At 46.4% G+C, this 27,364-nt stretch overlaps 1 protein-coding gene across 1 annotated transcript in view; it reads left to right on the forward strand.

Moving 5' to 3' along the window:
• Positions 1–26,463, forward strand: part of ALPK3 (alpha kinase 3) — a 45,618-nt gene extending 19,155 nt beyond the window's left edge. The window contains 13 exon segments of the mRNA XM_020966483.2: positions 1,850–1,967; positions 6,731–7,997; positions 11,297–12,794; positions 12,797–13,288; positions 14,778–14,925; positions 15,229–15,356; positions 16,076–16,111; positions 16,633–16,913; positions 17,315–17,403; positions 18,692–18,915; positions 23,709–23,757; positions 24,538–24,562; positions 24,564–26,463. Coding sequence (XP_020822142.2) covers positions 1,850–1,967; positions 6,731–7,997; positions 11,297–12,794; positions 12,797–13,288; positions 14,778–14,925; positions 15,229–15,356; positions 16,076–16,111; positions 16,633–16,913; positions 17,315–17,403; positions 18,692–18,915; positions 23,709–23,757; positions 24,538–24,562; positions 24,564–24,890 — 4,682 coding nt within the window. The 3' untranslated portion in view covers positions 24,891–26,463.
• The last annotated feature ends 901 nt before the right edge of the window (positions 26,464–27,364 follow it).

Here is a 27,364-nt window from a genome sequence, read left to right on the forward strand (position 1 = left end):
TAGATCCATTTTTATCTCCTATTCCTGCCCTAGTTAGACCCCAGGGCAATATCCCCTAGTCAATTTAACTCAACATTTATCAGGCGCTTACCATGCACCAGGCATGGGTCCCTAAAACGTGCTTTATGCTTCTTGCCTCTCTACCTTTGTTCTTGCTGTTCCCTCCACCTGGCATGCCATCTTCTTCATCTCAGCCTTTTGAAATTCTACCTATCTTTAAAGGACTGGCTTAAATGCCATCTCCTCTCTGAAACTTACCCTGATTCACCACGACATCCTGCCCCCTAACTCCTAAGCTAGAAAACTTCTCTAAACCAGAAGAGCACTTTGTTTATAGATCTCATAGCATTTATTGGCACTGCCATGTAATTCAATTACTTGCACATTTGTCACATCTGCCTTGTTATTAAGCTTTTTCAGGGCAGATGTGGTATTTACATATTTATCTTTGAACCCCTCCCCTCAGCACCTAGAACTCTTTGTTGTAGATTTAATTCAATAAATATTTATAAAGCACTTACTATGTGCCAGACACTGTGTTAAGGCACATATTAGACACTCGCTAGATATTTGTAGAAGAAATTAGTATGTTAATGTTTATGACCTCCAAAAGACGTCCCTTAGGAAGTGTGTTATAGTCACTGGAGGGTGAGGGTAGTGACTGAGTAAGACATGTACCTCTGAAGACAGAGCCAGAACCCAAACAATGGGAACAGTTGGTGTCTGGAAATATGGAACTAGCTGGGCGTGGTGGCACACACCTGTCATCCCATATACTAGAGAGGCTGGGGTTGGCAGATCTCTTGAGCACAGGGGTTCTGAGCATCAGTGGACAATGGCTATTGGGTGTCTGCACCAAGTTCAACATTCATCACTTGAGTCCCTGGGAGTGGAGGTTACTAAAGGGGGGGGCAGCCATAAATATCAGAAACAACCTGCTACCATATTGATCAGTGATGGGACTGGGACTGTGAGAAGCCTTATACTTCCAGACTGGAAGAAAGGAATAGAGAAATAATTTCTTATGTAATTTAACAAAATAAAACCTTCTTGGGCCTTAGCTTTCTCATCTGTAAAAATTAGTAGCTCTATGATTCGATGATTAGACAGAATAGCATAGACAGAAAGACACTAAACTGGGAGTCAGGAGACATACTAGTTCCACTGATTTGTTTTGAGATCTTGGGTAGGTCATGTCATCTCTCTGGTCCTCAGTTTCTCTATCTGTAAAATGAGGGGGTCAGGCTTGAAGATCTTCAATGTCTCTCTCCTCTCTGATATTCTGTTTCACTATAATCCTATGATTGACCCATTCCACTCTTGCCAGTTGACAGAATATCCAGGTCCTGGGGGAAAAGACTAGGTATCCCTGGTCAGAGCTGTTTCTGAGGTCTTCCAGGCTTTCCTGCCTAGGGGTGTGGGAGTTTCCTTTTTAGATGCAGCTAGGTGATATTGGAAGACTGGAGTTCAAATCTTGCCTCAGATCTGACCTGTGTGATTCTGGGCAAGTCACTTGACCTCTGTCTGCCTCATTTTAAAAATGGGAATATAATAGCATCCTACCTCTTAGAGTTGTTGTGAGGGTAAATGAAATAATACCTGTAAACCTTAAAGTGCTAAATAAAAGCTGGCTATTTTTATTATTAATGACCCGCAGCCCTTCTTCCCTGCCTCAGCAAGGTTGAGCTTCTAATCAACAGCATGGTCCAGTAGCCCTTGGGGCAGGCAGCCTGCTCTCTCTGCCCAGGTCATTGAGGATATCTTGGGGGTCTGTTACTGGAAGTCCTCTTCCTTTCTCCAGCTGATTTGGAATTGCTCTTTCTTTAGTAGTGTCTTATTTCCTCCCCAGGATACCCAGAGCCTGAGGTGACGTGGTACAAGGATGACGAAGAGCTGGACCGCTACTGTGGCCTGCCAAAATATGAGATTTCTCATCAGGGGAATCGGCACACCCTACAGCTGTACAAGTGAGTGGGGCTGGGATTGTGTGGGCTACTCCCTTCACAGATGTGGAGGAGGTGAGTGTATGTGATGGGAAGTGGCTTTGTGTCAGTCACTGAAGGGGACATCCTAAATGACATTTGAGCTCAGTGGAGATTGGACGAAACTATAGACCTGCCCTTCTCAGGGAAGAATGGAGTAGGGAAGGACTGAGAGGTCTTATTACACCCTGACCCTCATGAAGGCAATTCTCTTGGGGCCCCTCCAGCCTGTAGGGGAGAGAAGACTGACTGTCCAAAGCAACAGGGGAGGCAACCCACTAGATAGTACCATTCATTTGGCCAGGACCCATCTCTGCCTGGGGAGTCAAGAATCCTGGTTGTCTTGGTGCTAAGACTAAGTCTTTCCTGCTTGCCTCAGGCCCCAGAACAAAAGTTCATAGGATTTAGGTCTATTAGGGGCCTTAAAGATCATCTAGTCTAACCCTCTCATTTTACAGATGGGGAAACTGAGACCTAGGGAGATTATATGACTTCATAGAATCTCTGAGTTGGAAGGGAGTTCGGGGGTTATATATAGCTCAGTCTGTACTTGACCAAGAATTTCGCCTACAGTATTTTTGATAAATGATCACTCAGCCATTGCTGGAAGATCTCTAGGGAGGGGGAACCCACTACTTTCTGAGATAGTTCATTGCATTTTTTGGAATCATTCTAATTATAAGGAAATTTTTCCTTCCACCAAACATAAATCTTCCTTTCTGCAGCTTCCACCCACCATTCCTAGTTCTTCCTTCTGAGGCCAAGCAGGATAAATCTAATTCGCATTAAAAAAACAGCACTTCCAATATTAAAGGCAGTGATCATGTTCCCACAAGTCTTCTCTTCTCAAGGCTAACAATTCCTAATTCCTCCAACCAGAATGATCTTGAATCTCCCTCACTGTCCTGGTCTGGAAGCACTCTAGCTTACCACTGTCCTTCTTAAAGTATGGTACCCACATCTGGATGCATTGCTCCAGACAGATGGTCTGGCAAGGAAATGGTGCAACAGGACTCCCTCTGCTCCAGACCCCATCCCTCTCAATGCAGCCTAAGACTTCATTAGCTTTTTTAGAGGCTGCCATGTTGACTTGCCTGAGGTCACACAGGTCAGTCAGTCACTTAGGCAGTGGGGCTTGAGTTTTGAACTCTTCTAACTCCAGATCCATTGGTCTTTCCATTTTACCTCACTGCTTTATAGATGTTGAATATCCTTCATGCCATTGAGGTCCTCTGAGGCTAAGGTTAACCGAAAGGCAGATACTGGGCACCGTGTAAATGGAGGGTCATAGAATCATAGATAGACAGATCCAGGCCTCCTATTTTGCAGATGAGGAAACTGAGGGCAAGAGAAGTTATGTGACTTGCTCAAGGTGATGCAAGTGGTAAGTGGCAAAGCCAGGATGCAGACCCTTCCTTCCTCCCCAGGATACCCAGAGCCTGAGGTGACGTGGTACAAGTTCCTTTGGAACTTAGTGTCAGAACATCTGAATTCAAATTTCATCAGTCTCCTAGTTGGGCCTCAGTTTACTTATCTACAAAATGAGAGGATTGGACTAGATGACTCGGAGATCTCTTTCAGTTCTTTGTGGTCTTGTGACCCCAACTCCAGATCAAGCATTCTTTCCATTAATATCTTTTGGCCTCTTGTGTAGTGTGAGGCTCAGCCTTATTTCAGCTCAGGTGGCTGGCATGACTGCCTGAACTTTGAGGTTGCTCCTTAGTTCATGGGTAGGTTTCCTTTCTCTTAAGTGCTTTGAAGTAGAGGGAACAAGGTACCATGTTCAGAGCTTTGGACTCCCAGGAAGGAGAGTTGATGTCATCAAATCATGGAATATTAGAGCTTCAAGGGATGATCTTAGAGGTTTAGTCCAAAAAATCTATTTTCTCTCCTGCCCACTTCCTCCCATTAAAAAAAGAAAAAAAAACCCTTTTAACAAGTCAAGTGAAAAAGTTCCCACATTGGCCATGTCTAAAAATGTATGGTTCATTCTGCATCTTGAATCCATCATTATTTTATCAGAATGCAATGATGCACTGGTAAATGTTTAACAACTGGCACTCCAGGGAAGGAAATGTACTTATGACAAACTTAAGTTTCATCTGCATATTAACATTTTCTCTGTCACTTTCTTAAGTCTACACAATCAATAAAAGAATAAATCAAGCCCTCATCTACCGTGTCTGCTGATTTTTAAGGTGTAAATTCTCACGTTGAGAATTTAACCTCATTATCTATCCTCTGGAGTTATGGTTGGTCATTGCATAGATCAGAGTTTTTAAGTCTTCAGAAGTTATTCATAGAATGCTGTTGTTATAGTATTAATCATTCTCCCAGTTCTGCTTACTTTACTCTCCATCAGTTTATAACATCTTCTGAGGTTTCTCTGAACGCACTCCTTTCATTATTTCTTATGGGACAGTAATTTTCTGTTACAGCCATGTACCATCATTTGTTTACCCCTCTCCCCAATTTATAGGCATCTCAGTTTCTAATTCTTTGCCGCTACCAAAAGGGTTGCCATAAATATTTTAGTCCATACAGGTCCTTTCTGTCTTTCTTTTTTCCCTTTGAGGTATAGGCCCAGTAGCGGTATTGCTGCTGCCTCTTCCTTTAACAGATGAGGGAGCTGAGGCCCAGAATGGTTAAGTGATTTGGCCAAGGTTATATAACTAGTAAGTAAGTAAGCCAGGACAAGGACCCAAGTGTCCTAAGGCCCAGCACAGGACTTTGCACACTGCACCATACTGTTTTTTTCATGTTCTGTCCTGTGTTTCAGAGTTTTATAGCTACATAGACCAGAAGCCTCATTGTTTCTGTAATCTACTTCTGAGTATTAGGTATTCCATGTTCCAGGGACTCCTTCCTATCCGTCTTCATGTCACCGTGACCTTATGGCACTCTTAGAGCTGCTGTGGTTCTTGGGAATGGACGAATGATGTGGCCTAACCCAGCTTAGAAGGACTTTGCTTCAGGGAAGAGAGTAGAGCTGAGCCCCACCAAGAATGAGAGAGGTGCTAATCCTGTGCCCTAGAATTTGTGGATGCAGATAGGGTGACCACAAGGGGTTCTGAACCTTTGGGCATACTTATCTATGTCATCTTCCCCCAGAACTTCCATGTGGCACCTCTGTGGGCCATCTGCTCTTGTGGGGGGCCTCTCCTGAGCCCCCCTGATTGTGGTTACATGTTCAATCACTTGCCTTCCTTGGGCCTTAGTTTCTTTATCTATGTAGTAGGAGGATCTTAGTAATTATGACATAGTGGCTAGAGTACTGAACTTGGAGTCAGGAAGACCTGAGTTCAAATACTGCCTCAGTCAGAGAAACGCATTAGCTGACCCTCGGTCAGTCACTTAATGTTTCTGTGTCTTAGTTTCCTCATGTGTAAATTGGGAATAATAACAGCACCGAACTCTGAAGAATTGTTGTAAGGATCAAGTGAATATAAAAGGCTTTGCGAACCTTAAAGAGCTTTGTGAACCAGTCAACAAGCACCCACTATGTGCCAAGCACTGTACTAAATGATGGGGAGACATAGAAAGGCAAAAGACAGTTCTTGTTCTCAAAGAGCTTATGGGGACAACTATGTACAAACAAGATACGTGAAAGATAAATTGCAGGGCAGCTAGGTGGCGCAGTGGACAGAGCACCAGATCTGGACTCAGGAGGACCTGACTTCAAATCCAGACTCAGACATTTAACTATGTGACTCTGGGCAAGTAGCTTAACTCCAATTGTTTCCTCCCCAAAAATGAATGAATGAATGAATGAATAGGAGGTAATCCACAGAGGGAAGGCAGTAGCATTCAATGGGGATTGAGATAAGTTTCTTGCAAAAGGGGGGACTTTATTTTTTTATGTGATAACTAAGTTTATTTTTTAAATTAATTTATTTTGAATTATCAACAATCACTTCCATAAGCTTTTGAATTTTACATTTTTCTCCCCCTCCCTCTTCCCCTCTCTCCCCAAGATGGCATGCAATCTGATACAGGCATACATATACATTCCAATTAAACATATTTTCACATCAGTGATGTTGTAAGAAAGAATTAGGACCAATAGGAGGAACCACCAGAAAGACGAAACAAAACACAACAGAAGAAAAAAAAAAGCAAATAATATGCTTCGATCTGCATTCCAGCTCCATTGTTCTTTCTTCGTATGTGGATAGTAGTTTCCATCATGAGGCCTTGGGAGATGTCTTACATCCTTGTATTGCTGGGAAGGATTAAATCTATCAATATTAGTTATTGCACAACATGGCTGTTACTGTGTACAATGTTCTCCTGGTTCTGCTCACTTAACTCGGCATCAGACCATATAGGTCTTTCCAGGTTTTTCTGAAGTCCACCTGCTCATCATTTCTTATAGCACAATAGTATTCCATTACATTCATATACCACAACTTGTTCAGCCATTCCCCAGTTGATGGGCATCAAAAGGGGGACTTTAGCAAATACTTTCAGGAAGCCATGGAAACTAGGAGGCAGAGATGAGGAGGGAGTTAGTTCCAGGCATTGGGGACACCCAATGGGAATACTCAGAGCTTGGAGATGGAGAGTCTGGTGCAGGGAACACTGGTGTGAAGAATGCTGCCTTTTTCTACCAGGCTAAGGGCTCCTCTGTGCCAGTCTGAATAAAGGCTTCTCCCACTGTGCAGGGGTGGTGGAGCTGGATGCTTGAGTGGGTTCTCAGTCTGCCAGGGTCAGGGTACTGCTTCCTCACCTGTTTTTTGTGCTTCTAGGTGCCAAGAAGAAGATGCTGCTATCTACCAGGCATCTGCTCAAAATGCCAAGGGCATTGTGTCCTGCTCAGGAGTCTTGGAAGTGGGGACCATGACTGAGTACAAGATTCACCAGCGATGGTTTGCAAAACTGAAGAGGAAGGCTGAGGCAAAGATGCGGGAGATTGAGCAGAGCCGAAAGTATGGGAAGGAGATGGTATCGGAGGCTGACACAGTACGTAAACTCAGTCCAGATCGATTTCAGAGGAAACGCCGGCTGAGTGGGGCAAGGGAGCAAGATCTGTCAGCTTCTTGCAAAGACCCTGAGGATGGAGCCCTGGAGCCCGAGCTTGAAGGAGAGACTAGTGAGCCACCCTGGAGCCCAGCCATTGGCCTGGCCAATAGCTTTACAGGGGGTGAGGTCACCACTAATGGGGATGCCACCTTGGAGAGCGGTGAGGAGAGTGGAGATGGTGTTCTCTCTTACCTCTGTGAGGCTGTGGAGCTCATCTCCCAGAGACCACCCACCAAGGAGTCTGTGGCCAAGAAGAAGAAGAAAGAAGAGGGGCCAAGCCACAAGGGGAAGAGGACAAGCGAACAAAAACCTGAAGGAGCAAGAACACCTGAAAATCACATCCCCACCACTGCAGAATACGACTCCAGCAGGACACGTGGCCACATGGTGGCGGAGAATATCCCACTGGCTCAAAGAGAGAGTTCTCTAAAGACCTTGAAGCTGGACAGGGCAGATAGGACCCTGGAATCAACCTCTCCTGTGGCACAGGAGGCTAGAAGCTCAAACAAGATTGGGGTCAAGACTGGCAAGGACCTAAGAGCTCCTACCCCGGATGGCAATGCTTATTTCTCCTTAAAGGACATGTACCTGGAGAACACTCAGTCTACTGCCACTGAGGAAAGACTCCAGACCCCCAGTGGAAGTCCCCAAAGTGGTATCTCTTTGGGGGCCTTACCAGGGAGAGAGACAGGAAGAGAGAAGTTGACTCCTGGCCAGCCAGTGTCCCCGTCTGCCCAACAGCCTCCCAGGGTGTTTAATAGGAAAAGATTTGCCCCTCCTAAACCAAAATGTGACCCCAGCAGTGATTCCCAGCCTTGTGCCTCTGTGGGTACCCCCTCAGGCATTTTGGGTCCTTCTCCCCAGCAAGGGGCCCAACCCTTGGGAATTTCCCCTGAGCCAGCAGCCACTGTCCCAACTCCCCCTGCCCGGCGGAAGCACAAGACCCGGGAGAGCCCTGCCCAGAAGCCGATAGCCCACAGGACCCCTTGTGAGGTAAGAATGACGTGACGGCTTTTTTGAGAGTCTGACTTCATGGAAAATGTTTCTAAAGCAGTCTGGCAGCCAGAGTGCTCAGGGTTATTTATGGAAGGGGAGTGGGGAGGAGACACGGTGCCAGGCAGGGCCAGGGGACATTTGCTGCAACCCCAGATCCAGGGTCCATCGCCTAATTCCAAATCTACAGGGATAGCAAAACTTGTCTGTGGCTGCCTGAGCCCATTTGCTCTGAAAATACGGGAAAATCTCTTCCTCTAGTGTCCTGCTATCTGAGGAGGAGATGCATGGTGACCAGGGGCAGTTTTTGAAGGCTTCAGGTGTTGAAGGGGCTTTCCCTATGCCTAGTTCACCCCAGGGACAGGGGGATTGACAATGCTGTCCTGACCTGAGCCTACAACTGCATCTGTTCCTGACCATCTTCTTTGCTCTGTGAATCTATTTTGGTCACTTAATCTGTATTTCCAGGAGCTACTGGGCTCCAAGGGAGCCTTGTGGATGTCCCTGTTATTCTGCCCAATGTGAAGGCACATCCCTCTGCCAGCTGATGAGGGGGCAGGCCTGTGGGACCAGATGGCCATTTCAACGGGGTGGAGAAGAACTACATGGGATAGACTAAGAGGATTTTTCTCACCTCATGCTCCAGGAATCCCCTTAAGAGACTTGAAAACTAGTGTCAATTAGGTGGTACAGGGGAGAGAGTAAGGAAGATCTGAGTTTGAATCCTGACTGAGACGCTAGTTGTGGCCAAGACACTTGGCCACAACCTCTTGGCCTCAGTTTCCTCATCTGTAAAATGGAAATAATAATAGTCACCTTATAATGTTGTTGTAAGGATGAAATGAGGTAGTGCTTTGCAAGCTTTAAAACTCTCTCTATAAATGCTAGCTATCCCTGGGCTGCCCCTCAACCATGACTCTTTCTTAATACCAACCCTTGGATTAATTCTGTGATTGCTCCAACTCTCAGGTTAGACAGTACTCTAGTGGGGGATGGTTCAGTGCAGGAGCTGGGGTATAATGGGACTCTCTGGGATTTCTTTCAACCTCCCTCACCACTAGAGAGAATACTGAAGCATCTGAACAGCTCTACTGCAAAGATCAGTTCTACAGGACAATATGTGCTGGTAACTTAGCTTCTGAGCCTCAGTTTCCTCATCTGTAAAATGGGGAAAATGATGCTTGTAGCACCTACCTTATAGGATTGTTGTTGCACTCAAATGAGAAAGTATATGTAAAGGGCTTTGAAAATTTTGAAGTATCTCATTAATATCATTGATAATGAGAATGGCTTCTTTATAATGATTGGATTTGGAGTTAAGAAATCTTGGGTTCACATGTTGATTCTGCCATTTACTCTTTGGTAATTAGTTTGGTAATTACCTTTGGTAATTTACCTTGGGCAAAATGATCTGACTTTCTTGGGTTTCAGTTTCCTGATCTATAAAAGAGGAAGTTTTAACTGATGACTACTAAGGTTTCTGTTTGCAGAGAGCAGCCCTGTTACAATAAAGGCCCAGACTTTTGACTTGGAGAATATAGATACTCACTTGTATATCAATCAACAAGTATTTTTTGGACATTGACTTGGTGCCCAAACCTTCAGAGAGACAAAGGAGGAAGACAGGGCCCCCTGTCCTTGAGGAGCTCACAGGCTGATTAGGGAGACAGATGGGCACTCATGAAGCAGGAAAAGGACAATTTAGGGCCCAGCTGGGTGATACTGATAGGATGTCAGCAGAGAGGAATTCAGGAAAGGGAGGGAAATCAGAGTGAGCATCCTTGAAGAAATTGCCAGCCCACTCCCCCTGCCCTGTTGCTGTTATCTGGCAGCAGAGGAGGCTTTTAGATTTTAGTCTTCCTGGGAACAAAGAGGGTAGGCAGAAGAGGGCAGCTATATCAGGAGACCTGAGCTGTTGAAATCTGGATGTGTGGCTCGGGGTGGGGGTGGGGGGGAGATGGGGGAAGGGTGAGAGTCTTCTCAAGAAGAGATAGCTGAGGATTATGGATTAGAAGCAGTCATCAAGTTGGGGAGGGGTTTGGTAAAGATATGGGCTCCTGAATTTCTGGTAACACAAGGTGTGCTATGCTAAGTGAAGTATCCAAGACTTGTACCCCCGGGCTAGGGATCATAGGTGCATACGTTACATCATAGGAACTGACCCATTCATAACACTGCCTGTATTTCTTCTTGCCTATCCAAGAGAAGGGAAGCGTTGGTGTGATCTGCTGAGGGCAGAGGCCCCAAAGGACAGCATCTGGGACTTCACACTGTTAAGAGGAGCTGATGGATATGAGGAAGGTAGAGAAGCAGGCTTAGGGAAATCTTTGTAGAAAGCAGCTTTAAATCCAGTCTGCCTGGGAGAATAGGATGCTCCAAAGTTGTCCATAACTCTTTCTTTCTCTCCTGGCTGTGTCCTCAGTTCAACAAAGACCATAAATCCAGTTTCATGTCTTCTTGGTGAGTGTCAGGCTATAGATCTCAGACCAGGCATACATAGAAGGAATTCTGATGCTCTAGAATTGAGGAGGCACCAGGCTTTGCCTGTGGCCAAATCCTTCCAACCTAGCCTCAGTTTGTAGTGGGAAACCCAATACATTAGGCCCTAAGACAAACAGATGGTTAAGGTTCTCATTAGTACTGTCCTGGTAAGGATAGAGCAAGACTTGAGTGAGGCTAGTACAGTCTGGCTATAAAGGAATCTCCAAACAGGCATAATAGGTAAAATAGATAGCAAGGCCTGTGTGGTTTAGTGGAAAGAACACTGGATCTGGAGCCAGGGGAGACCTGAGTTATAGTACCAACTGACATTGGCTAGCCATATCCATTTGTAAAATGGTTAATAGTAGCTATACACACACACACACACACACACACACACACACATATATAATATACATGTATATAGCTATATATTATATATATGATATAAAGGGTTAATAGTAGCTATAGTATCTACTTCACTGAGAAGCTATGTGGCATAGCAGATAAAGAGGTCACCTCAGATCTAGAAAGACCTGAGTTTAAGTCCCGCTTCTGATACGTTCTAGCTCTGGGACCCTGGGTAAGTCCTAACTTCCCAATACTGTAGGCAATTCTCTAAGAATGTATGTTGTAGAGAAGGGGCAGAACTGCATTGGTAGAGGGAATTTCCTCATCCCAGCATCCTCTATACCGGTGAAATCCCTGATCTGGTCCCTATCCCTGGGGACCAAGTGATATAACGGATGTGGACAGCTGTGCAAACCTGAACCACACAAATGCCATTGTCTTATTTCTTACTCTCTCTCTGTTCTCAGGCCCTGGAAACCCGGGTGGCCCAAGCTCCTACAACATCTGCTGACAGCAGCTCTGCTGCAGAGTGTCTCAGCCACAACCTTGAGGGAGAACAGGAGAGCAGTGAGCCCATGGATGTGGAGACAGAGGAAGAGGAGAGGTTGAAGAGGGATAGAAGGATGCCGTTGGACGTTAGCGCCCAGATGAAGAGCGTGCAGGAAGATGTGAGGACACAGGAGGACTTGAGGGCACGTGTTGATTTGAGGACACAGGCAGATGTGAATCAACAGGTGGTTGGAAGAACCCATGTGGATAGCACGCAGAGAGATGAGAGGACACAGGTGGTCACAGTAACACGGTCAGAGCGGGAGAGTAGCCATGATCTGAGGCCTACAGCCCCTAGGTTCAAGACTACAGCGGCTCCTCAGAGACCTAGCCACTTCAAGAGGCTGTCCATGGAATCCTCCCATCCTTCACAGGTCAGGTCTGAAGAGGCACAGATTCCAGGCCTTGGGAACATGCAGAGCCTCCCAGGCCCTCTTGGGCTAGAAGCTGGTGTGAGGCCAGTGGCTAGGCAGGTAAGCAGAGGACTAGGGGTACCAGGCCCTACTGAAGTTGACAAAGTTGCTCGACAGTCCCAGGAGGAGTTGCCTTGGCCCACTGAGGAGCCAATAAGCGAGGCCTCTATTGAAGGGTCTGACCCTGTAGTAGAGGTGACCTTGGGCCTTGCCTCAGACTCCTATCCAACTTCTCCTATAAGCACCAAGGCCCCCACTATTCCTAGCCTGAAGGCAGTCTGCCTCCCAAACAACACTCAGAAAGAGCAAGTTGAAGGAGAGCCTACCAATGTGGCTGAGATGCCCTGTCCAGAAGCAGCCCGGACCTTGGGGTATTCTGATCCAAAGCCCCAGCCTCACTGTGAAGCCTTGGAAACAGTGGGGATGCCCAGCCAGGGTCATCGTGCAGAGACTGAGGCTGCAATGAATAGAGGGAATGCTCTTGGTGCTTGTGGGGAGTCTGAACCTGAGGTTCCAGGAGCTGGGCCTAGGGCCCCCAGCCCTGTAGCCCCTGACAGTGGCCTCATTGATTCCTTGAAGAATTATTTACTCCTGCTCCTGAAGCTCTCTGGTGCAGACACAGATCAGAGTGAAACTGAAGCCAAAGGGAGGCCAGAGGGCCAGCAGCCCCCTGCAGGGGGACCTGGTCCCCCAGACACTCTGGCACCGACAGTGGAGATCGCTGGCTTGAGCCCCCGGACATCTCGGAAGATTCTAGAGCGAGTGGAGAACAACCACCTCATTCAGAGTGCACGGAGCTTGCAACTGAGCCCCTGTACCTCCCGCCGGCTCACTGGCCTCATTGACCAGGAGGTGCAGTCTGGCCACAAGGCCCTGGCAGCAGGGAAGCCCCTGGGAAGATACCCCAGTCCACTGACTGTCCCTACCATTGTGGTGGGGGAGGAGACCCAGGTGCAAGGCCCAGAGACAAGTAACAAGGGGGTTGCTGAGGAAATCAGGGCTGGCAGAAGGAAAGCAGAATGGGGGAGTCCCTTTGGATCAGTGGGGATCAAGGGTCCATCAGGATGGGGGAGCCTCTTGGGGAGAGCAAGAGGGAAGAGCCCTTCCGAGAAGCAGAGCTCTCAGGAGATAATGGGGGGAGTCTCCCAGGTGCAACCCCAGAGGAGCTAGCCTTGGGAGCTCGGAGAAAGAGATTTCTCCCCAAGGCCAAAGTGGCTGGGGAGGGGGAGGCACCTGCTCCTGAAGATAGGGAAAGCCCTACAGTTTCTCCCCGTGGGTCCAGGAAGAGCCTGGCACCTGGATCCCCACTGATTCCCCCAAAGGAGAGACATTCCCCTTCTCAGAACAGAAAGCTGCTCGAGGTGCCTCGTCCAGATGAGGACTCTGCAGACCTGGGCTCTGGGCCCAAGGGCAGTGGGCCAGACACAGAGCTGGCCCCTGAAGACGGCAAACAGGATGAGACAGCCAAGCCCAGAAAAACCAAAGACCATTTCAAGGGTGAGAGCTGGTTTGGGAAGGGAGGGTAGAAAGTTCATGGGAGAGAGTAAAGTGTTCTCAGGATGTAGGGCCTTGCTTTGGGTGTATAGACACACTACTGCCTTTTTGGTACCTCATGCGATGAAAAGAGGATTTCCAGGAGGCATGTTTTAGGCGGAGCTGGTTAAAGGGGGCCCAGGTTTTGCTTAGTGGGCCTGGAATGTCCATTGAGGCACCTGTTCTTGTCTGTTCTATAGGGAAGAACCCTGTTTTCTTAGTTGCCTGACCCCTTGCTTTGGCCCCTCTTTAAACCCTGGTCTGGGGACCAGTTGCCGGAAGAAGTAGCGTTTGGAAAACAGTAGTTAAAACCTATTGCAAACAGGCCTGGGGTCAGGGCTGAGCAGAGTCCCTGAAATTAGGCAGGATCTAGAACTCCTAGTGCCAGTCTGTTGCCTAGGAACCCTTTCTGTTTTGTCTCTACGCCAGGGCTCAGATTGTCCCCTCAGGCCTCACTTGGGATTCAATTAAATAGCAATTCAGTTTAACAGACACTTGTTAAGGAACTGCTGCAGGCAACACACTGTGCTTTGGAAGGAGAGATACAAAGTTTCAATAAGATAAATACCCTGCTTTCTTTATAGTTTATAGTCTAATAGGGGAACAGTAGCACGCTCAAGTAATAACAGTATAAAGTAATATGAGAAAAATGCATAATAAGAATATAATGTACTATGTGAGGTAGGGGCATGGGCAGATGAAAGCCATTACAGACTGGGAGATCTGGAGGAGAGCCAGTGAAAAGAATACTGACTCTGGAATCTTGGATTCAAATCCCACATCTGATGCTTCCTGCCTGTATTACCTTGGGCAGGACAGTTAACTTCTTTGGGTCTTGATTTCCCCATCTACAAAATGAGAGATTGAATTAAATGGCCTGGCCATTCTCTTCCAGCTCTACCCCTATGATCCTATGTATCAGGCTTTAGAGGATGGAATGAACAGGTAGAGAGATAAAGCATGGGCATTTCAGGGAGAGGCTAGATCACACAGAGGTGGCCTGGCACTGTGACTCTTCACCTTTTGGACTCTTCCCCCAAGTACTTGCTTGTACCACTTCACCAACATGGCAGCCCAGAGAGTGAATAACTTACGAGGTGACACAGGGATTCTTTGGCAGGGTTATGCTTTGAAACCAGACATCCTAATTTCCAGCTCTTCACGTGTACCTGACTTGTATACAAATAAAAGCATAGGGAAGTTAATTTACTGAATGTTGAGCTAGAAGGGACCTTAGAGGCCATCTTTTCCAAGTCTTTTTATATTTTGCTGAAGAAATAGCCTCCATGGGTTAAATGAACTGGCTGGGATCACACAGTTTGAACTCTGGTGTCCTCACTCCAGATCCAGTGATCTTCTCCCTGCTGCCCTGGAGAAGACTTGGGGAAGATTCAGTTCCCCCAAGAAAGGGAGGGGCCTTCACCAGGCTTATACAGTTCCATTTCCCTGTCAGCTCCCCAGGTCATCCGGAAGATCCGGGTGGAACAATTTCCTGATGCTTCTGGAAGCCTGAAGCTGTGGTGTCAATTCTTCAACATCCTCAGTGACTCGGTATTGACTTGGGCCAAGGACCAGCTCCCTGTGGCTGAGGTAGAGAGGAGGTAAGGGGCCTAACTGCTTTGGCCAGAGCCTTGTGCTCTCAGAGCCTGGATTCTCCACACCCAGTGGTCCTGAGAGTGGAGGGCCCAGGAATAATGTGCTGGAGTCTCTACCATCCCTAGAACTTACTGGGGAGCCAGCTTTTGTTTTGTTAGGAACACCTTGTGTTGTCTCCTTTTTCTACTTCTTTCGGTCAGAGTGAGACTTCTGGTGGGCCCTTGTGAGCCCAGGGTTCTGTAGTCCAGGTCATATTCCTAGGCCTCTGGATTCTGTTTTTTTTTTTTTTTTTTTTTTGTTGTTCACAGTGCGGGAGATGAGGGACCAGCGGCCTTAGCAATTGTACAGGCTTCACCTCGGGACTGTGGTGTCTACCAGTGTACCATCCAAAATGAGCACGGCACCGACTCAACTAACTTTTGTCTTAGCCCTGAGGGTGAGTGAGAACTTTGTTTAGCCCCTGTCCACTGCCCTGGGACCTACCACACACCATGTGCCCTGCTCAGTAAAGCTCTTGGGCACATTCTCCAAACAGAGGCACAGCTGAGGGGAAACAGTGGGTGGGTGAGCAAAGAAGTCACTCAGCAAGCCTTTTTACTAAGCTTACTAGTGTGCCTGGTATTGTGCTGAGCATCAGAGATACAAAGCAATAATAATAATAATAATAATAAACCCAACAACTCCCAAACAAACAAAACATAGTCTGTGCTCTCAAGGGGAGTATATTCTCATAGAGGAGATAACATGTAGATATCTAGGAACTTACACAATGTATAGGTGTATATGAAGGCAGTGTGAGACCCAGAGAAAGCCGAGGAGACTAAAAGGTTGGCAGGAGGGGAGGGACAGGGATGTCAGGGGGAGTGTGTCTGGGGCATGGGGTAGAGTAGACTATTCCAGCCATGGGAGACAGCCAGAGCAAAGCTATGGACACAGGTGATGGAGTGTTGCATTCAAAGATTTTCAAGTAGACCAGTGTTGTTAAATCACAGAGTAAAGTGGAATAGGCTGCCCAGATTACAAAGAGCTTTAAATGCCTGACAGAGGAATTTATATTTGATCCTGGAGGTTATTGGTTAGTGGAGAACAGATTTCCCAATCTGGGCAGGGGAACCCAAAACACAGTCCCTCACCATCTTCCTTTGTCCCATTCAGTGTTGTCAGGATTCATCTCCAGAGAAGAAGTTGAAGGTAGAGTGTGCCCCTTGGGAAATAGCTGATGGGGCTTCATAGCCATCCCTGCTGTCTACGGGAATGATCACCTGCATGGGTTTGGAATTTCTGTTCTAGTTTGGAATCTTTCCCCACATGTGCACCAACCCTTTAACATGTAATCTAGAATCAATATTTTTCCCCAGAGGGGTGTGGGAGGGAGAGGCCAAGGAGGACTAGCCTAGAAGGGGTTCATTCAGTCATGTTCCATTGGTCTCTACTGTGAGTCTGTGATCTGTCCCTTGCTGGGTATACAAGAGGAACTAATCCAGGGGGTGGGCCCAGCCCTGCAAGCCACTCACATGGGAGATGAGGACGTGTACTGCAGGTTGGGACCTTGAGTTTAGTGGAGAAGGGAGAGGAGTGGTTTCAATATCACTTCTTTTGGCTCTAATCAGCCACACCTCCCTACCATCCCAAGGGATGTAACTCTCTGAGCAAGGGTAGGCTAGGGCTTATGCCTAGGGGACTACCTCCCACTTTCTCATTTCCTCATCCAGTTGGAGAAGAGATTGAGATGACGCCCATGGTGTTTGCCAAGGGCCTTGCTGACTCAGGCTGCTGGGGGGACAAACTTTTTGGCCGACTGGTGAGTGGGGAGCTTCATGGAAGTGGGCGTGGACGTGGTCTTCGCAAGGCCTCCCAAGCCAAAGTCATCTATGGACTGGAGCCCATCTTTGAGTCAGGCCGAACTTGCGTCATCAAGGTCCCCAACCTACTTGTGTTTGGGTCCAGCAGTGAGAATTCTCTACTGGGGAGGAATTATGATGTCACCATCCAGGTACTCAGCCCCTTTGTTGCTGCTTCTCAGTCCTATGTCCTCAGCTGGTCTCCTCCCCATTCCCCAGCCCATCTTTCCGTTGAGTCTGGGAGTTGCATAAGAAGGCTATGCTCCTAGAAAAACATAGGGGAACAGTCTGAACTTTTTTGGGGGGGCATCTACAGGCTTTTAGGATAGATGTTGGGGAAGGTCATTGATGCATAAGATCTCAGAGGTGGAGGGGGAACTTGGAAATTCATCTTGTCTAATCTCTTGCCCAGTGTGGGACTCTGCCATATTACATCCCCCAAAGATGGTGATCCATGTTATTGAGATCTACCTCCCTCTGCCTGGCATCTTGCTTAGGGCTCTGGAACTGGGCAAGTTTATCTCCAGGGCTTTGTTCATTTTTTTTACTCTAGGGATGTAAGATCCAAAACATGAGCCGAGAATACTGTAAGATCTTTGCGGCTGAGGCCCGAGCTGTCCCTGGTTTTGGGGAGGTGCCTGAGTAAGTTCTCCCCTTCTCTCTCTGCCCCTTGCTTCCTAGACTTTAGAATGCTCCTGAGATTTAGGGACATTAATTTCCTTCCTAGTGATAGGCAGGTGTCTATATGATCTCATCTGGGCAGAGTTCTCGAAAGGTGGAGATGAGCAAAGCATATGATTAGTTCTATACACAGTATTATCTTGCACACACCCCCAGTAGAGCCCAAATGTGTGCACTTACATGCACATACATGATTCTGGCCTTGATTTTTCCTTCAGTCCCTTTATCCTCCCTTCTCAGCCCATCACTCTGTAGCTCCCAATATCACCCCTCAGTGAACAGGTTGAAAAATTTAGGCATGGCAAGGGGAAGGGGCCTTGAAAGGATGATAGGTTAGGGATGAGAACCCAGGCAGCTTTTAGCTCAAGCTTCCAGTCCCATCTCACAAATGCCCTATAGTCTCTTCTGCTTTAGATGTCCTTATATAGAGGGTTTCTGCATGGATGTCAGACTTAATGTTTCCGCTCCCCTTGTGCTTGGATTTTATAACTCAAGTTTAAGGTCACTAGCCTATGAGTAGTCTTGAGTTACATTCTGACCCAGTCAGGTATCTATTCTATCTTGCCTATCGTAGTCCTTCACAGTAGTAACTGCACGTGGCTACAGAAGGTACCCAGTTCACTCAGTCCAGACTCTAGTGAACCAAGTACCAAAAAAATTCCTCATCTGGGTAATCTGAGCTAACTGTGCCCATCGTCACCCCCGCCTCCATCTTTAAATTGCTGGGAATTCTCCAGCAGTAATAATAACAACAAAAGCACAGCAGCATTTATTTTGTGCTTTAAGATTTTCAATATACTTTATAAACATCATCTCATTTTATCATCACAACAACTCTGGGGAATAGGTAATTTTATTATCCCTATTTTACAGATGAGGAAACTGAGGCAAATGGCAGTTAAGTGACTTGCCCAGGGCCACATAGCTAGTGTCTGAAGCTGGATTTTAACTCAGGTTTTCCTGACTCCAGTTTCAGCACTCTATCTATAGCTGCCTTCTTCATAGATTGGCCAGAGAGTGAGGGTGCATGCTTTATGCATGGGGACATTCTGACTGGGAGTGGTTTAGGGACCTGTGGTAGCCTGGGAGAATTTCCTCTCCCAGAAAGTTACCTATCTATAAGCTCTGGAATCCTGGGACTAGAAGGAACTCCATTGTAAGGCCCCAGAATCGAGGTGGGGCTAGAGAGGGTTGGGAGCTTTCTTGGGTTTAAGTACCATGCTCATGGGCAAGGTGGGGCTGTGTTTAGGATCATCCCGCTGTACTTGATCTACCGGCCAGCAAACAGCATCCCATATGCCACTCTGGAGGAGTACCTGGGGAGGCCTTTGAAGCCTTACTGTGCTCGCGATTGGGAGAGCGGCGGCACCCAGGCAGCCCCTGCCGCCTCTGAGGCTGCCCAGAAGTGTCGAACCTTCCAGCACTGGTTGTATCAGTGGACAAACGGCAGCTTTCTGGTCACAGACCTTGCAGGTATGAGAGCTTGGGGGACTGGGGAGTGGCAGGGGACTGAAGAGGCCCAGGTGGGATCATGTTCATCCTCGTGGGGGATTCTGAGAGGGAGTGAGGCTTCCTGTAGGAGATGGTACTTGAGATGAACTTTGAAGGGATTCTAAGAGGTAAAGGGGAGGAAGGAGTGCTTTTTAGGTATGGGAGACAGCCAGTACAAAAGCATGGAGACAGGAGTTAGAGGAACATTGAATAGACAGGTTTAGCTGGAAGGTAGATTGTGTGAAAGAAATAATGTCAGTCAGTCAGTCAGTCAACAAGTATTTATTAAGTACTTATTATGTGCCGGCTCTGTGCTGAGTGCTAGAGATATAAGGAAAGACAAAAACATGCTCCCTTTAATGTGAAATAAGCCTGGAGCCAGACTGTGAAAAGGGCTTTTCACACCAAGCTGAAGAGTTTCCATCTTAAACCAGAGACATTGGGAGCCATTGAAACTTCTTGAGCAGGAGGGGTGACAGGGGCAGACTAGTGCTTTAGAGATTCACTAGTTGTCCATTACAAAGATGAGTTCCTCGAATCATTTCCCCAAAGTGCTGTGGCATTGGCTTCCTTTATCCTTGATAACCATTACAGGGATTTTTGAAATTCAAGAAAAAGGTATTTATTTAGACTATGTTATTGTGGGGAAAAGAACTTTTAACTTTCTGAGAGGCTCATAGGGCCACCTAGGCATTTCCCCATGTAACTGGGCATGGGTGTGTGGGACAAGAATCAACTAATCCATGAACATTTATTAAGCACCTACTACGTGCCAGGTGCTTTGCTAGGTGCTGGGGATACAAATGGAGGCAAAAGACAGTGGCTGCCCTTAAGGAGCTCACAATTTCACAACTCAACTCTATGATATCAGTGCAGGAACACTGATGTTCAACAACTTTCTTCCATATAGTTCTCACACTTCCTGGCACACAGTAGGTGCTTATTGACTGACTGCCTCATTGCTCAGTTTTTCCTCTGACTTTGTGTCTGTGAATAAGCTGAAGTAGCAGTAAGTGAGTGGGGAGGCCCTTGTGCCTCTTTCTCCTCTACTTTTAAAACCACCTCTCAGGAAAGGCTCTTATAAACTTAGAATAATACAATCGCACAGTCATCATTAGTATTACATGACTTCTACTAATTATGCTAATGCTAATGATTCTCTCTCCTCCACTGTGACATGGGGGTAACCCTGTCCTTGAGGGCCACACCAGCAGAACACAGACCCTTCCTCCCCATAGAGACTCTGAACATAGGGCCCCAGTGTGGATTGTGTGCCTGGCTTCCGTGAACCAGCCTAATACAGCTCAGTTGGGGGAGAGAGAGCCTCATCACTGGGAGGATGACTTTCGAGTGAATCAATTCCTTGGCAACAACAGCTCACATAGACCATAGATGGTGATCTAGGGTTTACTTTTTTTTGTTTGTTTGTTTGGTTTTTTTTTGGTTAGGCAATGGGGTTAAGTGACTTGCCCAGGGTCACACAGCTAGTAAGTGTTATGTGTCTGAGGCCAGATTTGAACTCAGGTCCTCCTGAATCCAGGGCCAGTGCTCTATCCACTGCGCCACCTAGCTGCCCCTTAGGGTTTACTAAAGTATAGAGGAGTCAAAATCTGCATTGGTGAGGGGATTACCTACAACCCTGATAAAATCTTGTATCTTCAAAGTGCTAGGTAGCAGTAATAACAATAATAATCAAGTTGTCACTAACAGTCCCAGCATCTCACAGTTAGAAGGAAGCTGCCGGGTGGGTTGTCTATCCCCAGCACATATCTGAGCAGGGACCCCCTGTACATTACACTTTATATACGTTTATGTAAATTGCATTTTATGTAATCCTTTACCGTTGAAAGTGTTTTCATATACTTTCTGGGAGGTGGTGTGACATGATGGGAAAAGCACTGGCCTTGGAGTCAGTGGGCCTGAGTTCAAATCCTGCCAGTTATTACCTGTGTGACCTTGGGCAAGGTCACTTACACTCTCATGGCCTTAGCCCTTTCATCTATAAAATGAGGGATTTGAATTAGAATTCAGGGGCTCTTAACTATAATCTGGTGAAGATTATAGACTCCTCAGTATGCTTTAAATACATAAAAACAAGAAAAAAATAATGAAATAAAGGGGTAATAAAGAGGAAACTTTCCATTCAAGCTTGTGAACACCTGTGAAATCTATCTATAGACTCCTTAAGGGGTCCCAGGTTCCCAGGTTCCCAGGGTAAGAACCCTTGGACTACATCTTAGGTCCTTTCAAGATCTCATTTGATCCTTATAGTAACACTGTGAGAGGTAGTGAGGGCAGATAACATTATCCTCGCTTTACAGATGAGGAAACTGAGACCCAGAGAGGAATGACTTGCTCAAAGGTATCCAGCTAGTGAATTTAAAATGACTCCCCACAAATCCTTTCTTAATAGAATAGCTAGAATTTATACAGTAACATATACAGTCTGCAAAGCACTTTACGATGATTATCTCCTTCTAACCTCCCAATGGTCCTGTGAGGATGTGGTATTATATTCCACATTTTAGAGATGGGAACACAGGTAATAAGGGAAAATGACCTGTTTGGCATCACTCAACTAGTCTCTGAGGGAGGATTTGAACTGAGGGCTGCCTGGCTCCAAGTCCAGAACTCTGTCCCCCTGTACCACCAGTTGCCTTCTGCATAGATTCCCCTGGGGCAGGCCATGTTTATGCATGGGGGCATCATCTTGACTGGGAGAAAATTTGGGGACCTGTGGTCTCCCTAGGCATTTCCAGAGCTCTAATCCCCGGGCCCCCTTCAATTCCTGCTTACTCTTCCCTGCCTTCCCTTTCATTTTTTTTCCCTCTAGTGGGTAATCAGGGCAGTTAGCAGCAGTAGCAGTAGCAGCAGCAGCAATAGTAGTATGTGTGTATGTGTATGTGTATGTGTATGTGTATGTGTATGTGTATTTGTATGTGTATATATATGTATATGTATGTATATATGTATACACACACAGAGTCAATTCAAAAAATATTTCTGGCACAGCCACTATACACAAGGCCTTCCTTCCCCAGTGCTTCCTCCCCCAGTGCAGGTCAGCACCTTGTCTTCAATTTATAATCTTAGAGAGTTGTCTAAGCACTGAGAGGTTGGTTAACTTGTCCAGGCTTAAACAGCTGGTTCATGTTGGAGGTGAGATTTGAACCCAGGTCTTCCTGGTTTCAAAACCAGTTCTTTACTCATTGTGCCACATGGCTTCTTTCTGTGCTGTATATGGTACATATAAAAGCACTTTGAAACAAAGCAAGCACTTACTAAATTAATAATAAACTAATAAACTAAATAAATTAAACCAACAAGCATTTATTTAAATAAATAATAAATGATACTTACTATGTGCCAGGCTTTTTGCTAAGACCTGAGAGCACAAAGAAAGACAAACACAGTTCCTGTCCTCAAGAAACTTAATTTCTAATGGAGTCAGAGAAGGAGGAGGAGGGGGATAAACATTTATTAAGTACCTACTATGGACCTACTATGTATAGGCACTGTGCTGGGCACTTTTACTAGCAAAGAACGATGTAAATACAAGATTTAATCAGCGTAAATTGGAGGCAATTTCTGAGGGCAGGTTCTAGCATTGAGGGAGTAGAGACATGTACACACATAAATACACATATTATATACAAACACATATAAAATATGTGTTATATATGCATATGTATTTGTGTGTATACACACATATATACTACACTGATAAAAATCACAGGTCCAGACCGCAGGAAAAATAAAAAATATTTTGTTGTATATTACATCCAAATTAATAATAATTATTTTTTTTATTATTTTGGTCAGGACCTGTGATTTCATCAGTTCAGGGAACTTGCAGTGCAAATTTCTTCCACTGATGCATACATATTTATAATATATGTGTGTATGCATATAGGTATATCTGTATGTACATATATGCCCAGAAAAATGTATGTGTGTGTATGTGTGTGTATGTGCATATGTCATGCTACCTCTCTCTGTGCTGTATACACAATGCATATAAAAGAGCTTTGAAAATGGCAAAATGCTATAAGTAAACCAATAAGTATTATACATACATATACATACATATGTGTGTAAGTATGTGTATATACACACATACATACATCATACATACACACCCTCTCAAAGCCAGCACCTTCCCTCTCTGTATATATCTTCTATTCATGTTGTCATTTGCCAGTATTTATAAAAGTACCTAGCACAGTGCCTTGTAATTTGTCTATAATCTATATGGTTTTAGCTTTCTGGGGTCACTAAGAAATGAATTGCTTGCCCATGGGTCGCACAACCAGTTTGCTTCAGAGTCAAGACTTGAATCCAGATACTCTTGACTTCAAGGTTTCCCTCTATCCATTATGCCACATTTATTTGTATTGTTTATCTTTATAGTAATTACTGACCATTCTGGAGAAGCTGACTGCCATCCATTGCCCAGATTAGGCTGGCTTCCCAAGTGTATCTCTGACTCCTGCAGTAGAATGGTCAGTCTCTTGGTGAGGTCATTGGCAATCTTGCTGGATGACTATTTAGCAGATATATGGTAAAGGTATGGGACAGAGATGGATGTTGGGGTCCCTTCCATCGCTGAGATTCTATGCCTTTGTAACCTGGCCTAGAAACTTCCAACTTCATTCCCAGATTGATGAAAAAGGAATAAAAGGGAAAGAAGTAGCATTGCCCAGAATGCAGTGGGAGAGGACACTTTCAGAGCTGAGCTCCCACTTATGGCTCTCAAACACTCTGCCCTTTTCTAGGTGTTGATTGGAAGATGACAGATGTGCAGATTGCCACCAAACTTAAAGGGTAAGTGGTTCTTAGGACCTGGGCAGCTGCTGTGTTGGCCTCCAGGGCCCTGCTCTGTTTTCTCTTCTTATGACCACCTCCCTCCCCCTCCCCTTGTGTTGGAGATCTAAATGTCCATCTGGCTCTTTATCCCTGAGAGAATGTGTCTTGTGGATGGGCTACACCAGAAATGGGGAACCTTTGGCCTCAAGGCCCCATGTGGTCCTCTAGGTCCTCAAGTGCGGCCCTTTGAATCCAAACTTCACAGAACAAAGGGCCACACTTGAGGACCTAGAAGGACTACACGGGGGCCTCGAAGCCGAAGGTTCCCCACCTCTGGGCTACGCTGTAACATCCTGGGGATCACTGAATTCTCTTTGCCCCAAATCCCCTCTACTCTGCTTCATTTCCTCTTTCCCCAGCATGGATAATGAGTTCCCCTGCCTGAGATTTATAATATGGCTTCCTGGGGATTAGGGATCCCCAGCCTCTGGATCATGCTGCCCAAGAAGACATGACCTTAGGGAATCTGCCAGTTTCTAACAGGGCAAGACTGCCTAACAGCCACAGCTAGGCATCATGAGGAAGTGAGACACCGAGGTAGTAGTGGCAGGCATCCCATAGCCCACTTTCTCCTGGACAACCGGATGATTAGTTCCAGGTTAGACAGGTGAAGGCCATCTGCTGTGGTTGTCAGTTCTGAGTCCTAGGACTGATGGTCATCCCAGGGCTGGGGGAGGAGGTCACAGAGAGCAGACAAGAATTCTCTAGGGTCCCAGTATTTGCTCTGTTTGGCTACAGGTACCAAGGTCTCAAGGAAAGCTGTTTTTCCAGGCCTCCTTGAGCAGTTTGCTGTTTCACATCAATGCAACACCCACTGTGAGATGCTGGGGCTGAAGTCTCTCAAGAGCCTTGAGACTCTTTACCCCGTGGCCAAGGCCAAGGGCTCCAAGAGCCCCTCCTCGGGCAGGAAAGCCCCATCAGCCACTCAGCTGAGTCCCCAGCTTCAGAAGAAAGGTCATCTCAGCCCACAGGGATCCCGGAAAAGCACCTCAAGCTTGAAGGCCGTCCCTAGGTCCCCTGAGACTGCTGATGCACAGCTGAATAGCCAACCTGCTGCCCAGGAAAGGGGCTCGAAGGCTCAGGGCATGTGATATCACGACTGGAGGCTAGAGGGCCTCCACCCAAATTAAAGACCAACCAGCAAACAGTTCAAACCAGGCAGTAAATATCCTAAGACGGAAGGGGAAAGAATGGGTGTGTGGAGCCCCTTGTTGCAGGAGTGCCCTCTCCCATATGTAAGAGGCCTCTTCATTGTCCTCCAGCCTCAGAGCAACAAGATCCACAGTGTAGGAAGCTGTGCCAGGGTCTCATTGGGGTACCTGGGACCTCAAGGAAGAATGCGGGGATCAGTTGGCATGGTTTGTGCCAATCTCTGTTTCATTCATTTGAGGCCTCAGTGTGTGCCTGAGTATGGAGTCCCATAGCCTCTCTCCAGGCTTGGTGGACAGAAAGGGAGACAGGTCAAACCCTCGTCATGGTACAATGCTTGGGGCTTATGTGCTCTGAGAGCACCACAGTGCTGGGTGTCAGGGGCCTCTTACGTGGTGCCCTTCACAACGTTTACAGTTGCCCTCGGCTCGAGGAGTGCTCTGCATCCCTAGGCCAGATGCTCACACTGCCCTCATCATAGCCAGATTCTGAAGTGTGTGTTGTTTCTCTGACTGCTCTGGGCGGAGGCCTTCCTGTTTCAACATTGCTTGGCACTGAATCCTTGACATTAACCAAAGCTACTTGACCCTGTTTGTGGGGTCCTGTTTGCTGGCAACCACCAACCCCAGGGTCTGTTCAACTCCTAGACACTTTGCCTCCTGTGGCCTAGCTCCACTTTCAACTAACCTGCCTCAGTGCTCAGTGGAGAAGAAGCATGACCCTACCCAGTTTCTCCCTTAGCATCCCATCTGTTTGTCTTGTGAGTAATAACAGTGAAGGGCATTCACTTTCGCTTTCCCCATTTCCCTCTTTATTGCTGATTCCTTTTCTCCCTAAGGGCTTTTGCTTCCTCTTCCCTGGGCTGTGTCAGCACTGGCTGTTCTTTGCTGAGATGTGGAGTCCAGACTCTGCCCTGGAACAAGGGAAATTGCCGCCTCTGCTTGCATCTCACATCTTGTTCCCTTTCCTTTCTCAGGTTTGATCTGGGCTACTAATGCCATGGGGCCCCACCCAGTGGGATTGAGAGTGGGCATCAGCAGCTATGGCACATGGGCTGGTGCTTAGTGGAAGAGGCCTGGGGGCCCACTTTGAGGCAGAGAGTTTGGAGCCCCTGTGATTCTTAGATGTGACTGCATAGTCAGTGCCTGAGGGTTGGGTTTAAATAATTTTCTGCTCAGGGTAGAATGTGTGTTGGGTGAGGTGGGTAAGCAGGGGGGGAGGAAGGAACCAGTCCAGCTCTGGGGTTCTAGATCTCTATATCTAGGCTCTCAGACTGAGACCTGGGATCCTGGGGGACAGGTAGTAGCCCCCTGATCCATTTCTTTGATTCTGGATTTCTCTTTATGGGCTCCAAAAAGAAACTGTAGCCCTAGGCTGAGGAGCTCAGCTGGAGTACAGCAACTCCGTCCTGAGTATCTCTTGTTCTGGTCCATGCTGGGATGGGTACACCTTACATGGTGACAGGGGCTTGCGTGCTCCACTTTGAAGGCAATAAAGGCAATGAGTGCTTGTCCATTTGTTTTCTCTTTCTTTAGTAATGGATGCTGGGGTTATGGTTCTCTACCTTTTGGTCATTCAGTTAGCATTTATTAAGTGCCAGCTATATGCTAAGTGCTGGGGATATGGCAGTCCCTGTCCGTAAGGAGCTTGGATTCCAATGGGGGTGTCATCTCTTGGATTTCTGGGCACTGATTTGGGCATTGGACAGATCAGAAAATAAATCAGGCCCAGATCTCAAGTCCTATTTTCAAAAATTAATTAATTAATTAATTTTTAGTTTGCAACATTCACTTTCACAAGATTTTGAGTTCCAAATTCTCCCTGCCCTTTCCTGCCCTCCGCACCCCAAGATGGCATACAATCTGATATAGGCCACACATGTATGATCATATTAAATGTATTTGCACATTAGTTATGTTGAGAAAGAAAAATCAGAACAAAAGGGAAAAAGTAGGAGAAAGAAAAAAAAGCAAAAAGAGAAAATAGTATGCTTTGATCTGCATTCAGACTCCATAGTTCTTTCTCTGGATGTGGATAGCATTTTCCATCAAGAGTCTCCTGGACTGTCCTAGATCACTGCATTCCTCAGAAGGGCTAAGTCTAACAAAGTCAGTCATTGCACAATGTTGCTGTTACTGTCAAGTCCTATTTTTTTAAAATAAGTTTTTATTGGCTGATGTCTTTTGTTTTTTACATCATTATAATTTTTCCATTATCCTTCCCCCTCCCAGAGAGCCATCCCATATAACAAATAGTATTTTTAAAAGGAAAAAAAAAAGAAGACAGAAAAATCAGCACAGTAGATACATTGAAAAAGTCTGAAAACGTGCTATGTAACACCTGTGGACTTTCTACCTCCACAAAGGAGTGGGATGGGGGTGGACTCTCATATCTCTTTCTGAGTCATGCTTCTAAA

This window comes from Phascolarctos cinereus, unplaced genomic scaffold (assembly GCF_003287225.1).
Source record: "Phascolarctos cinereus isolate Bilbo 61053 unplaced genomic scaffold, phaCin_HiC Scaffold_3;HRSCAF=262, whole genome shotgun sequence".
NCBI lineage: Eukaryota > Metazoa > Chordata > Mammalia > Diprotodontia > Phascolarctidae > Phascolarctos > Phascolarctos cinereus.